General features: G+C 40.6%; 1 protein-coding gene across 1 annotated transcript; it reads right to left on the reverse strand.

Moving 5' to 3' along the window:
* Window positions 1–1,168: 1,168 nt before the first annotated feature.
* On the reverse strand, window positions 1,169–15,174 carry SPCS3 (signal peptidase complex subunit 3). Its single transcript, XM_064273552.1, has 5 exons — window positions 14,953–15,174; window positions 12,995–13,070; window positions 10,202–10,276; window positions 5,953–6,068; window positions 1,169–4,977 (listed from the first exon to the last, which is right to left on the reverse strand). The coding sequence occupies exons 1-5, from the start codon at window positions 15,093–15,095 to the stop codon at window positions 4,845–4,847; spliced, it is 543 nt and encodes a 180-aa protein (XP_064129622.1). The 5' UTR covers window positions 15,096–15,174; the 3' UTR covers window positions 1,169–4,844.
* Window positions 15,175–16,100: the final 926 nt, after the last annotated feature.

The following is a 16,100-nucleotide window of genomic DNA, read 5'->3' on the forward strand; positions in this document are numbered from 1 at the left end:
ATGGCACAGAAGCGGTAACCTTGCAGGAGCAGAGGACCCCTCCCTCAAATACATACTACTAATCAGCCGTTTTAGTTTTCAACTTGGAAACCTTGGTGGCATAGTGGTTAAGAGCTACAGCTGCTAACCAAAAGGTCGGCAGCTTGCATCCACCTGGCGCTCCTTGGTAACCCTACGGGGCAGTTCTACTCTGTCCTACAGAGTCACCGTGAGTAGGAATCAATCCTACGTCAAAGGGTATAGTGTAATCAGCCCTCTTACTTTTCAACAACCAAATGCCTATTTTCATCTATACTATAGATACACAAGGGGAGTATGTATAAATTACACATATGTAAGAAAAATGCTCCTCAGCTATTTTCAAACAGGAAGGAAAGGCCCAGCTGAGAAGTTACTCCAAGGTGGTAGCTGACTTGGATTATACCATTTTCTTTCTGCTGGATGATCCATTTATCAGGCAATGGTCTACTGAACTCAGAATGCTTGCTTTAACACTTTACCTGGAGAAAGGGAAATGGACAAAGGAGTGTGGGGAAAAACATTTAAGGACTAAAAAAAGTTCTCACATAGGATCCCCCAGTTTGGGAGAAAACAAACAAAAGCCCAATTTTGCCAGCCCCCAGAAAGAAAAAAATTAGGTTTAAAAAGTTCTTTCGAAGTTTGTTTTGGTTGTCCAAATTCACTGGTAAATATTTCTTCTGAGCAATCTCTCTCTCGTGAGATACCGAAGGAGGAAATGTACAATTCCCAACTCAACAGGTTCAGCAGTCCTATAAGCCAGATGTGTGGTGGAGGTAGGCCAATTATGTGCCAGTAGGTGGAGTCTGCTATATTTTCACTCATATCTGCCTGAGACTTTTAAAGTCCAGTCTATGCTATGATTTTCTAGAGCTTTATAAAGTGAAGCAATTTACATATCGATTTTGTCAATCGGCCACCATCACTCCGATCTCTTGTTATCAAAAGCTTGAAAGAACATCAGCCATAGGCAACTGTGGCAAGAGCTGCATTTGCCTTGGCTGGACAGTCCAAATCAGCCAGAAGGGAGAGGAAGAAGAGTCCTTTAATGTCACCAGGGGTGCAAGAACAAAAAAGGGAGAACTTACAAAGGACAAGAGTGTTAATTACAAACAGCCACCAAGGTCTGGTCACATCAGAACACAATGACTTCATTCATCATCAGTATTTATTGGGCGCCTATTATGTGCAAGTCACTATGCTAGGCGCCGAGAAAGATACAAATACGTACATCTGACAGACTGCCCTCAAAGAGCTTACAGTCTAGTACAGAAGCATACAGTCTCCAGAGAAGCTATTTTAGGTGTAAATTAACCTCCCCCCCCCAAAAAAAAAATTTAAATAAAAAAAAAACTTCTGAGAAGTTTACTAGACTTGGTTTCTTCCACTTTAGTTCTGCAGCTTCACATAAAAAGCATAAATCTGAAAATCTTTTAAAATGCATACTTTTACTAGTAAACAAAATTCATTTTCATTAGAAAAAAATGCTGAGTATTTATTGCAATTAAGAAAATCCTCAAACACATCTTCAGTATTTTCATGAATTCTTCTTATGAATCTCTATTTGTGAATTAAACAATTTCCCAAATTGCATTAAAAACATGCAACAACTTTTTGAAACAGGTTTCTGTAAACCGGTGGCAGTCACACATAATGTGCACAGGCTCTCTGCTAAAAGCAAGGAAAGCTTTTGAAATGGATGGATGTTTATTTACTACCAAAGTTTAGTTTATGGTTTTTTCCCCATAAACCCATTTCATGTTAACTCAAAGTATTATAAAATAACACCTGCATTAACCTATACCCCAAAGATCCAAAGCTTTAGATACAATATTGAAAAATGATCATTATAACCTTAAAGCCCATCTCTTAGCACTACTGGAAACCCTGGTGGCATAGTGGTTAAGTGCTATGGCTGCTAACCAAAGGGTCCGCAGTTCAAATCCACCAGGCGCTCCCTGGAAACTCTGTGGGGCAGTTCTACTCTGTCCTATAGGGTCGCTATGAGTCGGAACCGACTCGACTGCACTGGGTTTGGTTGGTTGGTTTTAGCACTATTAACTGGCTAGCTAGATGTACCATAAGATCTATAAAATTACAGGGGAGGAAATTCAAAATTACCCCCTTTCCTATCACATCCTAAGGAGTTTCTGCAATTTTCTGTTATTTTTCTTTATGCATAAATCAACAGGGGAATAGAAAACACTGATATAGCTGTTTGTCTAGGCTAAGCTACTAGAGAAAAGGGGTATTTGAGTACTCCATTTTAAAATTCATGCATTTCTAACCATAATTACTTTAGGTAAGTGTCTTGTAACTATTATTCTCTTTTCCCAGAATCATCTCTGGGCTTAGACACTTCTAGCCACTCTTAGAAGTAAGTCTGAAGGGTTATGTACTTTTGGAGACGTTCTAAGACTTCTTTTAAACCACTAAGGTAGATGATACGGTTATTAAACTGAACACAAGTCAATTTTTAAAATGTATTAATTATAGTAAACTAATACAGCTGTACACAGAGTTCCTGAGACGGAGGTTCCTTATTCCCATATTGGTGCATTCCTGTCCTGAGCAGCTTCCTTTAATTAAGTAAAAATGAACAACTAACTCTCCACTGTGCCTGCTGGGCTTTTCTACTTGTCTTCCTCACCAGACTAAAAAAGTGGGTTTGCCAAAGAAAATAAACTGTTACTCAAGTAAATTTTAACATTCATCTCTACCAAACTAACAGATCCACTCGCTATAGAGGTATAAAGAGCTATGAAACTGGTACCCGGGTCTGGCTGAGACTACGGGCGTACCGTGCATGCCCTCCTTACTGGGAACATCAATTTTAAGCTTTGATGCCTGCAGGTATTAAGTTCCGTGTGCAGTATTTGTAAAAACTAAATGAAGTTAGACTTTCTCAGCATAAAATCTAACAAAGTTAGAGAACGTGAATTATGTTAGTCTTTCAATCATCTTCCCATGTTCACATTAATAAGGTGCTTTTTTGTTCAATCTCTTTGCTGAACAGATACAACAAATTTTAAAGAACTGTGTGGTGTAAAAGGACCACCATTTAAGTCATCTAGTCCAACAGTCAGTTTACAGACAAAGAAACTGAGACCTTGAAAGGTTTAATGAAAAGCTGGGAGGTAAATCCAGTCTAGTGTTCACGATACCATCTCTCTGACCTTTCTGCCGGTTTGACGAAGTCATACACACAGGCTTCTACGTGAACTGGACGACTACATACGACAGCTGTTAAAACTAATGTAGTAATTAAGTGGTGATTTTTATTTTATTATTTTTTTAATATGAGGTAAATACAACAAAATGTTATTTACTACTTTAAACTAGTCTTACAAAATTGTAGCCCTTTTTGGTTACCGCTGACTGTGTAAGTACAGTGTTTGGTCTTGCTCTTAAAGGTAACTGATTCACAGTTGCTACCTCTGAGGATGTTTATTTGCCCATGGCAGAAAAACTCATATTAAATATGATCACATATTCAATCATATATTATCTATTTAATCTCTAAATTATTTTTAGATACTTGTAGATTTTCTTATAACTTTTAATATCAGGAAAATGAAGTAATGCAAACAATAAAATGAGATATTACCTCTATATTTAATTTCTTGGCAGCTTGAAAATTAGTCACTTCCCAGAGGATGAGGAAACCTCTTCTAGGAGTGGTAGAAAAGGGTGCCCAGGGTAACAAAAAATACAATGAAAATTATAAGTGAGTTCTGATTAGCTTGTAATCTGAGGTATAGGAGAAAGGGTAAGTTTAGAGAGTCGGGAGATCTTAATTCAAGTTTTAACTCCATTCCTTGAGCAATTCACTAAACTTCTGGGTTTGTTTCTTCATCTGCAATAGAGATAACACTCGCACTACTTACCTCATTAGACTACTGAGGACAGCATTCATTAAAATATGAGAGTGCTTCGAAAATGGAAAAGCACACTACAAATACTGGTTATTATTATTACCCCATTAATAAAACATGAATCTATAGAAAATGTTACATAATTACCACACAGCGGCACTAGGCATACCCACTAGAACAAAACTGACTCAGGGTAAACCATGCGAACATTTTTCACATTCAATGACAATGCTAAAAAATCATAGAAATACAAAGGAACATTTTAAGAGAAAGCACTGAATGACACACATTTGACTTAAGAGACTTTAAAACGAGTCAGAATGAATTACAGCATATAAAGAGGTATTTAGTCTTTAGGTGGGGACAGTTGATAGTCATTGGCAAGAAAAACAAGGATTTGGGGCATTCCTAAAATAAATGGAATAAAATCCCATCACTTTTGGCTATTCTGTAAGCCAGGCTTCTAACAAATAACCATATTCATTTTTCCAGTAATCAGGCATTCCCCTCAAAAGATGAAAGAGAATGTCTACCCCTAAATCACACCTGATATGAATCCACGTGAATCCAAGGCATAAAACACAGAGTTCTTACGACTCTACAGGCACCTGAAAGTTTAACTACCCTTCACGCTCATGTTATGTTCCATAAAGAACAATGGAAATACAAGGAATACTTTAAACACACAATTTTTTTTTTTTTTACAAATTCTTATTATGAAGTTGTCTTATTCTTATAGCACTCTACTCTGGTGGCCTTCTTTGCATGTTTGTTCTGTTTATAAAGTTAAGTTCCAGTTGCCCTTTCCCTTCAAATATGCCTTTTGATATTAGTTCTCATACAGGAAAAAAAAAAAACACAACAGCAATCAGAAGCAAATGAAGATGCAAGGGAATAAACGAGATATGATTCATGAAGTATAAAAATATGCTGTTTCAAATTCAGAATAATTTAATAACTCTTCGTTATTTCATATGTATCTGGAAATGGGACAGACACATGTCCCGAGCCTGTCACAAGAGGTAGAATTCCAGCATTGGGTACAACGTTCCAAGACAGAGTTAAAGTGACATTCCTGTTCCCCCTGTAAAAAGATACAACAAACAGAAGTGAACAGAGGCATTCGTAATTCAATAAACACATTTTAGTTCAAGCACTAGATGTCACATTCTTTATAACTAACTATTCCTAACAGGAAGAGTCATCTTCAACACAACTGTTTTCTCATGGCACCTGAAATCCAAGGACGACGCTGGAAAAGACCTCCATGAAATGTGCAGGTATCCCATAATTACCCACCTAGACTCATTTACAGTTACTGGAACTATCAACCAAAAAGCTTAAATGAGCAAAACACAGAAAACGTGAAAAGAGGCTCAAGCTAGGAATCAGAAGACGATGATCTGACACCTAATTCTACCACCGTCTAGATGGGCAGCACCGAGCAAGTCATAATCTCTCACAGTCTGAAATTTTTCACCTGCAAAAATGGAGGTCTGGTCAAGATGGCTCTTCCCTAAAAGGCTTTTCAATGTTTACTCATAGAGTGTAAAAGCTAAAAATGACCTGAGAGATCGATCATTCTAAGTGCCTCATTTTGTATAAGCAGTAACAGGTTCACAGAAGCCAAGCTAAGAGAACAAATACTAGACACCTCAGTATCACCTCCTAGGCCAACACGCTGTCTCTTTGTTAAGGTTTCCCTGGCAAGTTCCTCTAAACTCCTTCAGTAAGGAGCCTTTTATTTGACAATCACAGCCCTACTCCTCTACGGGCAAGCTCAGTGCCCTGTATCCTTCAGAGCAGAAGCTATAAGACTAAGCTGTATTAGTCTGACTGTCACGTTTAGCATTTTGCAAGAGACCTGAGTGTCTATCTTAAATCCAACTTTATGTGGCAGTCTTTCTACCCAACCTTCCAGTTCGAAGTTGCATACTTTTCTTTTTTCACAATTTTCCTCTTTTTACCCTCTAATATTTTTCTTTAAAATAAAAATACATTACATTTTTCTTTCCCCTTTACATCTCACTAAGTGAAAAAAATGAAAAGAACTGCTCACTTGAGACCGTTTCCATCGTCAAAGAAAAAATACTTTGTTTTCATATCTTTCAACAGCAGCTTTGGATTATCACCTCTCAGAACAATCTTGTCCCAAAGGACAACTTGGTTCAGAGCCTGTATTAAAATGAAAATTAAGACAACTCATTAGAAATAGCACCTTGTCACTTCAAATTAAAAGTATTGGTAGACATTTAGTTGACTTTTTTTTTTATTATTCATGAATCTAACCTTGAGGGAATTGCTAAAATCTTTAAAGTATACAAAAAAAACAAGTAGATTTAAAAAGAGAGCAAACTTTTCTTGGGCAGAAGAACGATTACTTCCTTAAGTAAGTTACTTTTGCTAGCGTAAACTATTTCGTAAGACTCTCATAGTTTAACACAAGGTTTTAAACCTATATATTCTCCAAGAAGTGAGGCCCTTGCAGGAACACGGGGATTAAAATCCCCAGTAAAGGGATTATTTTTTTAAGTCACTTTTCCCTGTAAGATTTCAGAGACCCTCAAGCTCAGCGTGGACCTCGGAGTACCGGGAAGCAGAATTTCACACTGTTAATACATGCCACGGCTGCCAGGTTAAGTCAGGGAAATTTATAGATCTCCAAGGATTTTAAATTATCAAGGAATCACTAAAGACATGAAGCCCTTTCAAAGCAAAAAAACCAAACCCGTTGCCGTTGACTCACAACGACCCTGTACGAAGGACAGAGCAGAAATGCCCGCAGGGTTTCCAAGGAGTGGCTGATGCACTCAAACTGCTGATGACCTTTTTGGTTAGCAGCCGAGCTCTTAACCACTGCACCGCCAGGGCTCCTGGAGCCCTTCAGAACCCTTTTTCCTCCTTTAAATTAAAAAAAATTTAGGTAAATCATTGTTTTATTAATGGCAAAATTCTAGATGTCAATTCTTCTAAAGCCCCTGTTTCAACGTATTATGTACAGGCTCCATTTCTAGTCATAGATGGAGAACTCCTACCTATTTAATGGGGAAAAAGGGCATAAAATGGAGAGAAAACATTTATGACTTGACGGCAACTGACCACAACAGTAACATTAAATCTCAAGAAATTTGTTTTTATGAAGCTATCATCCATTAGCTTGTAAGGCCAACTGCTCAGCGTATGGTAACTACATTAAAAAAAAACAGGGGTGGGGTGGGAACAGTATTATTAAAGGAGGGTTCGAGCCTAACCTAAAAGTTTCTAACGCTGAAAAGAAACATCAAGACTGAAGAACACAAAATCAATGACATGCTGAAGTGAAATGACATTTTATGTACATCTGTTCAGTCACCAACATAAAATCCAAATTGTATTAACCTATTAGTTTTTTTTTTATTAGTCATGCTGGGGTAAACCAAGATTAAGAATATGATTTAGGTATAGCTGTTACAAAGAAGATGGCATATAAATCTGGATAATTTTTGAGATCTGAAGGACAGTACATGTGTTTACAATTGTTACTCTCATCTTCAGGAATAGCTTTTTCTGTTGGTTTTATTTTGCTGACTCTCAAGGATAAGGATGAAAACTTACTCATCCCAATATTCCTAATGCCTAATAAATACTTGGCATAAAACCAATGAAACCATTCAATAGATAAGTGATTAATTTCTTATTCCTTTAAACTTGAAAACAATTCAAAAAAACACAGAAAGTGGACCCACCTTTAACTGTAAGTTACCTGCACGCTGCACTAGTGATAAACATAAAGGTAACTCAGGTAAAAAACAACATAAGCGGATTTTAATTCCACAGGTTCCACTTTCATATCTTAATTCACTGATTAGAACCACTCACTTTATACTTTCAGTACCAATTACACATTCAGAATTTCAGAAATTAGACAATGGTACCATGTAGAGCAAAATACACTTAAGCTTTTAAAACATTTCTAACAAAGTACATCGATACTTGCCGCCAAGCCTTTCTAAACTGGCAAATTAAGTCACTTCATCTGTATTAACTGTGTATTTCTACAGTATCTACATTCTATAACGTTATCGCAGATGAGATTACGATTTTTTATATTTCATATTCCAGTTCTAAAAAAGCAACTAACAACTCAGTGGTGGACAGCACTGAGGCAGACAATAAACAAGACAACTGAAAAATACACATTAAAACAGGACATAGGATGATTTTCATTTTAGTAACAAACTCATTGTCGTAGAGTCAATTGCTACTCATAGCAACCCCACAGGACACAGCAGAACAGCCCCATCGGGTTTCCAAGGCTGGAAATCTTCTCAAAAGCAGACTGCCACATGCCCGTGGAGCAGCTGGTGGGTCTGAACCACCAACCTTTTGGTTAGCAGTCGAGTGCTTAACCACTGCACCATCAGGGCTCTCTGTTTTAGCAATAGTCTGTATAAATATCTCAACCCCTACCCATCAGCAACAAAAGCTCTCAATTAGACTGAACTAAAAGCTTTCAATCATTAACTATTAACTTAGTCTTAATAGTGTTTTAATAGGTTTTAATTTAATGGTTTAGTAGTTTTTAATTATAAATCTTACAGTTTTCATTGAACTATAACTTATGATTAAAAACACTAAGTACTCAAATTGGTGAATCTCATACAACCTTATTACAAAGGAAAACATTTCTCAACAAACAGACATAGTAATTAACTGCAGCTATATGGCTTATAAGACTACTCAAAACAGCTGACACTATGTATAAAAAAGAAAATCACATTTACAGCATTTAGTATGAAGAAAGATTTTAAAATAATCTCAGAGATTACTGAAAAAACTGTAACCTTTACAGATTCTGATTATATATTTGGGTAATGACAGTTTTAAGCACAAGTTACAAATTATGCTGATTGAAATATCTTGCCCTCTCTCTCTGATCTTAGCTGTGAAGAAGAGTATTTTAGCTAAAAAAGTACTACAGCTGAGCAGGAATTTGATCTCCCCATTTCCCAGGCAACCTTTCTGATCTTACCATTGGACAGAGTCTCCAAGGCTTTTTGATCACAGATGACTGAGCACAAACCCAAACTAAGCATTTTTATTTATAAACTAAGTACTATTATCATTAATTAATACCATCATTAATGATCTAAAAAAAAGTCAGTTGCTGTCAAGTCCATTCTGACTCATGGCAATCTCATGTGTGTCAGAAGAAAACTATGCTCCATGGTTTTCAATGGCTGATTTTTGGAAGGCCTGTCTTCCAAGGCATCTCTGGATGTACTCGAACCTCCAACCTTCCAGTTAGCAGTCAAGAGCATTAATAATTCCCACCACCCAAATACTCCTCATTAATGATCCAAGAAAATTTGCTGACATAGAGTCTACTCAACTCATAGTGACCCTACAGGACAGAGCAGAACTGCCCTATAGGGTTTCCAAGGAGCAGCTGGTGGATTCGACCGTCTGGTTAGAAGCCAAGCTCTTAACCACTAAGCCACCAGGGCTCCATGATTACTGAGAGTGAAGGTAAATTTGTATTTCAAATAGTCTCCTTGACTAATGTTGAATTATCTCAGCCAACTTACTATTAGGTCTATTTAGGTTGTCTTTTCATTTTGTTTTTAATCCTTTAATATGGTTGGTTGAATAGTAACAGTTCAGAAGAAAAAGGCAGAAGTATCCACTCTGCCATTTTCCTATTGTTTGCATGTGTTTGGACCATTAGCATTATGTTCAATCTGTTTCTTCGCAGAAATCTTTTAAAGCCATTTGTTCTTTTTGGGAGGATTAGTTTACTTAAAATTAGGTAATATAATCCACTTAATTGGGCATATAATGCAATACTTTGCAGAATGCTAAATGAATGAATGAACGTAAGTAGCACGGTCAACCTCTTGGCCTACAATATTCCACTTCCTCCTCCAGAATATTTACATGTTGTAGGAGTCAGTGACCATCTCATTTAAGGACTGAACAGGAGCGCTAATGTCAGTCCATGTAACAAGTATTAGTAAGCTTAAGTGCCTCTCCCTTTCAAACTGAGAAGTGTTAACACATAAATAGAAGCTCTTAATGTCTATTCTTTATTTATCTGTGGATTACTTTGTACGCACCCCATTCTGGAGACCACAACGCTAGAGAGCTACAGAGCAGATCAAAGAAAAGAGAGAGGCTATCGAAGGAGATAGAGTCTTCTTACCGGAACCACCTCTACTGATTTTTACTAGGCTGCTTGGGTCAGATATTTTGACATACGAAGTTTGTATGTTGCATAAAGAATGATGTTTTAGACAGCTATTAAAATAATTTTACACATACATACTTACATTATTTTTTGTTGAATATTCTGCTGATAAGTAAAGAAACAACTGCTTAACATTCCAATCAAATATATTCTCTAGATGTGCACAAATTAAGGAATATATGAGTCATAAAGCAGTAAACAACTTTAAACAGACCTTAGCTATCCTTAGATTAGTTATCCACAGCAAAACTGACACCGAAATGGAAAAAAGGAGAAGTGGCCCAGAAGTACACTGAGCCACCTGTTCTATGTTAACAGGGATATGCTAGCTTAATAAAAAAAAATCTATAGAAGATAAATATATTATAAAATCCAGATAATTCTAAGACCAAAAATTACTAGGTGAGATTATCAGCATCTCCCCTGCTTCTCCAGGCATTACTAGCTGAGATACTTGATATAAGAAAATTACTTATCCAAAATACAGTTTTCTGCAACATCAACTAAGTCTAAAAGAGGACTTAATACTTGCAGTACACAGGATTCCAACCACCACAATTTAAGTTTAACAACACACAAACCTGAACTAGGCCCAAACAATTAAACCATGAATAAAGAGTTGTACACATTGTTTTTGGTCACATGCCAGTAAAGATCAAATGTTTCAATATATGAACTACTTTTGCTAAGAATATTCTGCTTCCCAGGGTGGGGAAAAAAAAAAGAGGGCAGATTTAACTAGAAGACTGATTCCACTGCTGAGATGTTTGACTTTTATTAAGCATTACTGTATTTTTACGCAAATGACATGCATGTCATATGTTTTTCTGCCCACCACACAACCCCTCCATGTGCTATTTTCATGAGCGCACTACACCAACTTTTTTTTTTTTTTAACATGTGGTTGACTTCACTTTCTACTTCTGATCACATGGAAACTTCACTTAAGGTAGGTACTGATATTATATTACTTGAAGTTTAAACCAAAAGTATTTACCAGCAGATCAAAAGTGAATACACAAAATTTAATTTTTGTAATTTCCTGATAAAATACCCTCATCATTCTCAGGAATGGAGAAGTCAAAAGTCACGCTGGAACCAAAGAGTACAAATGCACAAAGAACTACAAATCAGTAAGAAATGACCCTAGGCCTAAAACTAAAAAACTACATGTTGTTTATATTCTATTGTTTTTATAAACCTTAAACTGAAACATAACTTCGGATAATCAGTCTTTTAATTTAACAAATAAGTCTCTAGAAGAAACTGTGTTTTCATCTTAAAATAGGCCACTTTAGTTTGTTCATTCATTATCGTCATCATCTGACTCCTGTGATAGGGGAGAATGGGTGAATGAGGCCGAAGTTCACGAGACATGCACACTATACACGTGGGTGCGCTATGCCAGAAATGTTTTACTTAATTTCATCTTTTCTGTGGGTTATATGTGTGGGCATGTTATTTATACAGGCACGTTATTTGCCCAAAAATACAGTATAGTAAATTGTTATCTCATTTTTATTATATGCACTACACCCTAGGTAAAAACCAAAAAAACCAAACCCATTGCCGTCGAGTCAATTCCAACTCATAGCGACCCTACAGGACAGAGTAGAGCTGCCCCACAGGGTTTCCAAGGAGCGCCTGGTGGATCTGAACTGCCGGCCTTTTGTTTAGCAGCCATAGCACTTAACCACTATACCACCAGCGTTTCCACATCCTAGATATATGTATCTAAACCACCAGTTCAGAATTTAGAAGCCTAGGACAGCTCTCTACAAGCATAAGCATAATTTCAAGTTTTAACAGTAGCATGAAGACCTGAATAAACTACAAATGATGATACGCAAATACAGAGGTGGAGATATCAGAAAATCCCACTCTAACGCTCCAACGCTCCCACTCTAACAAAAGAGTAAGGTTAAAGAAAGAAAAATGTCATGAAGACTTAAAAGCAAACAAAGGTTTCCTGATGGTTTGCTCTACTTCCTGAAAAACTGCCTATGGAACTAATTCTTAGCCTACTTTTTACTTCTAAAGAAGCAAGTTAAAATTCTGTGGTAGCTGAAAGGCATATTGGGTAAGCTCCCAGGCGCATGATTTGCTTCAATTGTTCAAACTTGATCCAACCTCCACAATCAATTTTAATCCTGGGGTCTTAAAAAGGTAGGTAAAATCAGGCTAAAAGTGACAGAGAACAACACTGCCAAAATGTTAACCAAAGATCCTAAAAGAAGATTAAACTGGTCAAAACGATCAGAGTTGTCAAAAGGTAGAAACTAAAAATAAAAAGAAATACTTAAATCATCTCCATTTCAAAGTAACTCTTTTAATCGCTTGGATTTCTCTGACCCTTATTATAAAAGTCTTTAGAAAGAGGATTACAAAAGAAAACTGCTAATACGGTTTACCAATAATCATTTTCACAATGGGTTACCTAAGCATGACAGATACAACAGACTTGAACACATGTTGCTTTCTGCTCTCATTAAACATGGCTACATTACTTGGGATTACACATGAAATAGTCTTTCTAGGCAGGCTGATCACTGGTGAACATTTTTCCTTCTTTAATCCCAATAGTCTACCTTTACTTTTTCTTTCCAAATCACAAATTCGAACTCTATTTTGTAGCTCAGGTCTAATTTGTTTCTTTGAAGAACTGAAACTATCTTTACACAATATTGTTAACTCATAAATCTATAGAAACGTTTTCTGCAGGTGTTAACACTACTTTACCAATGAAAACCTAAGCACAAAAATCGTCAAGGCTGATTCAGTTCGATAGCCACATTTCCTGTCCCCAAAATCATTAAGCAACATTTATCTCATTATAAAACTACAGAAAAAGCAACAAATTGTTTTCTTAAAGGATATCAGCAGTTATATCAAATGTAATGAATCCCAGATCACTTCTTTCTCTAGGTCCAGTGAAGTCTTCTACATTTTTTCTAGAAGTAAAGATAACAGCTTTACCATCCTTGAAACACAACAACATACAATATTCACATGTCCATAATTCCTTAAAGTAAAAGGATCTAGTCGTATGCGCAGGTAAAAGAGCAATTCCACAGAGAGAAAAGTAAAAACCAAAGAAACTTCTAAGTGTGCAAACAGGGTAAACATTCTAATCCGAAATAAAAGGAGGTCTTTAGATAATTACATATGCCTTTAAAAAATTCCCTAAAAAAAAAAAAAACACCCTGGGATACTGAAAATTGTTCAAAGAAACTGCAAATGTTTGATGTAAAGCAATCTGATTAAATGAGTAGAAGAAAACTTACATATGAATACAGGGTGGTGTGAAAAGCCAGTATGAAATGGTAACAGCTGCTATTTATTGAATGCTTACTTTGTTCTGAGGAGCCCTAGTGGTGCAGTGGTTAAGCACTCGGCTGCTAACCCAAGACAGTCAAACCCACCAGCTGTTTTACAGGGTCGCTATGAATTGGAATAGAGTCTAAGGCAACAGGTTTGGTTTTGGGTTTACTTTGTGCCAGGCCCACTGTTCTTCAGTTATTTTAAAAAGCCTTCACATCAAGCATATAAGTTGGTATTACGTTCATTTCAAACAAAAGGAAATTAAGGTCCAAAATGACAAGCAACTTGCTCAAGATAACAATAGCTAACATTTGTTGAATATTTACTCTGCCAAGCTCTTAGAAAAGAGCTCCACTGCTGAGTTCCACTGCAGGTCGATGTGAACCTCGAACAGCATGTAACAAGCATCAATACAGCACCAAAAAAAAAAAGGCGGGGTGGGGTGGGGGGCACTCATGACTAGCATGCTGGGGACTCTGACAAAGACATAAAGGAAACTAAGACGAAGAACAAAAGTGAATTGTTGGAGGATGGACTCTAATAACAGGACAACAACAAAAAGGTACGTATGGAAGACAAAGCTGGAGAATCAAAAATTGTAAGATTAAAAAACAAAAAAAGGCTGCAGCGAAATGACACTGTCACTCCGAAATTGTATTTTGGCATTTTCAGATGTATCCAAACGACTGGCTCTTCAAAAGGCACCCACACACCCCGCATCAGAAGCTAAGATGTTGATTATTCCCCTTGCATCCTGAGATCTGCCAACTTCAAGGCAGCTCCGCGTATCTACTGGCTTTTGAAGGTGGAAACAGAAAACGGTAAGGGAAACGTCAGGCAGGGACAACTCCGGTGACACAGAGGCGGCCCGCCTCCCCAGCCTCTCCAGTCTCCCCAGCCTCTCCCTCCAGCCTCTCCAGTGTCCCCAGCCTCTCCAGTCTCCCCAGCCTCTCCCTCCAGCCTCCCCAGCCTCCAGTCTCCCCAGTCTCCCCAGCCTCTCCCTCCAGCCTCCCCAGCCTCTCCCTCCAGCCTCTCCCTCCAGCCTCCCCAGCCTCCAGCCTCCAGCCTCCAGCCTCCCCAGCCTCCAGCCTCTCCCTCCAGCCTTCCCAGCCTCCAGCCTCCCCAGCCTCTCCCTCCAGCCTCCAGCGCTGCCGGCCCGCGGCGGACCCCCGCCGGCAGAGGCAGCCCCCGGCCGCCGAGCGGAGCGAGCCGAGCGGAGCGGAGGGCGAGCCGGCGCCGCGGCCGTGCTGTTGTGTTGCTCCCTGATTGGCCGGGCGCGGCGGGCGCGGCGGAGGGACAGGACGGAAGCGGGGCCGGCGGCCGACTCCCGCTCCCAGTTAGTTCGAGAGCAAGCCCGGGAAGGCGCGGCGGCGGGCGAGCTCCGGGGCTCCCGGGGAGCCGGGGCGGCCGCGGGGCCCACCGCCGACGTCTGCGCGGGCCGGGCGCCGCTCGGAGGGCTCCCCGGACTCCCGCCCGGGCGCCCCTCCGCCGCCGGGCCTCGGCCGCACTCACAGCATGATCCGCGAGACGTGCAGCCGCACCGGGACGCTCCGGTCTTTGAAGGCGGTGGTGATGAAGCAGCCGAAGGTGAGCGCCGCCATCACGCTCAGCGAGAAGGCGAACAGCGAGTTCGCCCGCGACAGCACCGTGTTCATCGTGACGGTCTCCCGCGAGCCTCCGCACGCACAGCGGGCTCCCGTTCCGGCCCCGACCGGCTCCCTGCGAACCGCGCCGCCTGCGCTGCGCGCCTCCCGGGAGCGCGCGCCGCCCCGCCCCGCCCCCTAGCCTCTCCCCCGACGCGAGCGCGCGCGCCCCCGCCCACCGGCACACACCCCCCGGGCGGGTGGACGGCCGGAAGGGGAAAGGCCCGCCCCTTTTCTCCTGGCCCGGCACCGCCCCGCCCCGCCCCCTAGCCTCTCCCCCGACGCGAGCGCGCGCGCCCCCGCCCACCGGCACACACCCCCCGGGCGGGTGGACGGCCGGAAGGGGAAAGGCCCGCCCCTTTTTCCTGGCCCCGCCCCGCCCCGAGCCTCTCCCCCGACGCGAGCGCGCGCGCCCCCGCCCCCGGGACACGCCCACCGGGCGGGTGGATGGCGCGGAAGGGGAAAGGCCCGCCCCTTTTTTCGTGGCCCCGCGCCGCGGCCAGTCAGCGATGACCAGTGCGGGGGCGGGGCTTCGTCAGGAAACCCCGCCTCCTCCGGTCCCCGCTTCCCTTCAGCCGCCGCCTTGGCTCGGAGAGCAGGGTGCTGGTCGCCCGCCGTTCTTACTTGCTTCTTAAGTCCAGGGACGTAGGACTGTGGCATCTCGATTGCTTATGTTCCGTGAATTTGCGATTAAAACTGGCACAAAAGCAAGGTGGTTTGGAAGGAATTCTTTACAAAACGGCTGGGCTTTGTCCAACCTGGTCAAAGTTGACTTCAGCTTTTAGGAGGGTGAGGGGAGAGGGAGGAAATGCGGTCAACCAGGTCCCTAAAAGCAGTCAAGTGCACCGGCTTTCCGCCTTTACCGTACGTTCCGCCTGCAGCCTTAGTCCTATACCTGTTAATGCCTTTGCCCCTTGCAGATAGCTAAGGCTGCTTTAGAAGGTAAGAGTTGATGGTACCGATTCTAAATATTTGCCTTTTATCAGGGGGTTATCTGATCACTAAAAGGATGCCCTC

This window comes from Loxodonta africana, chromosome 21, assembly GCF_030014295.1.
Source record: "Loxodonta africana isolate mLoxAfr1 chromosome 21, mLoxAfr1.hap2, whole genome shotgun sequence".
Lineage (NCBI taxonomy): Eukaryota > Metazoa > Chordata > Mammalia > Proboscidea > Elephantidae > Loxodonta > Loxodonta africana.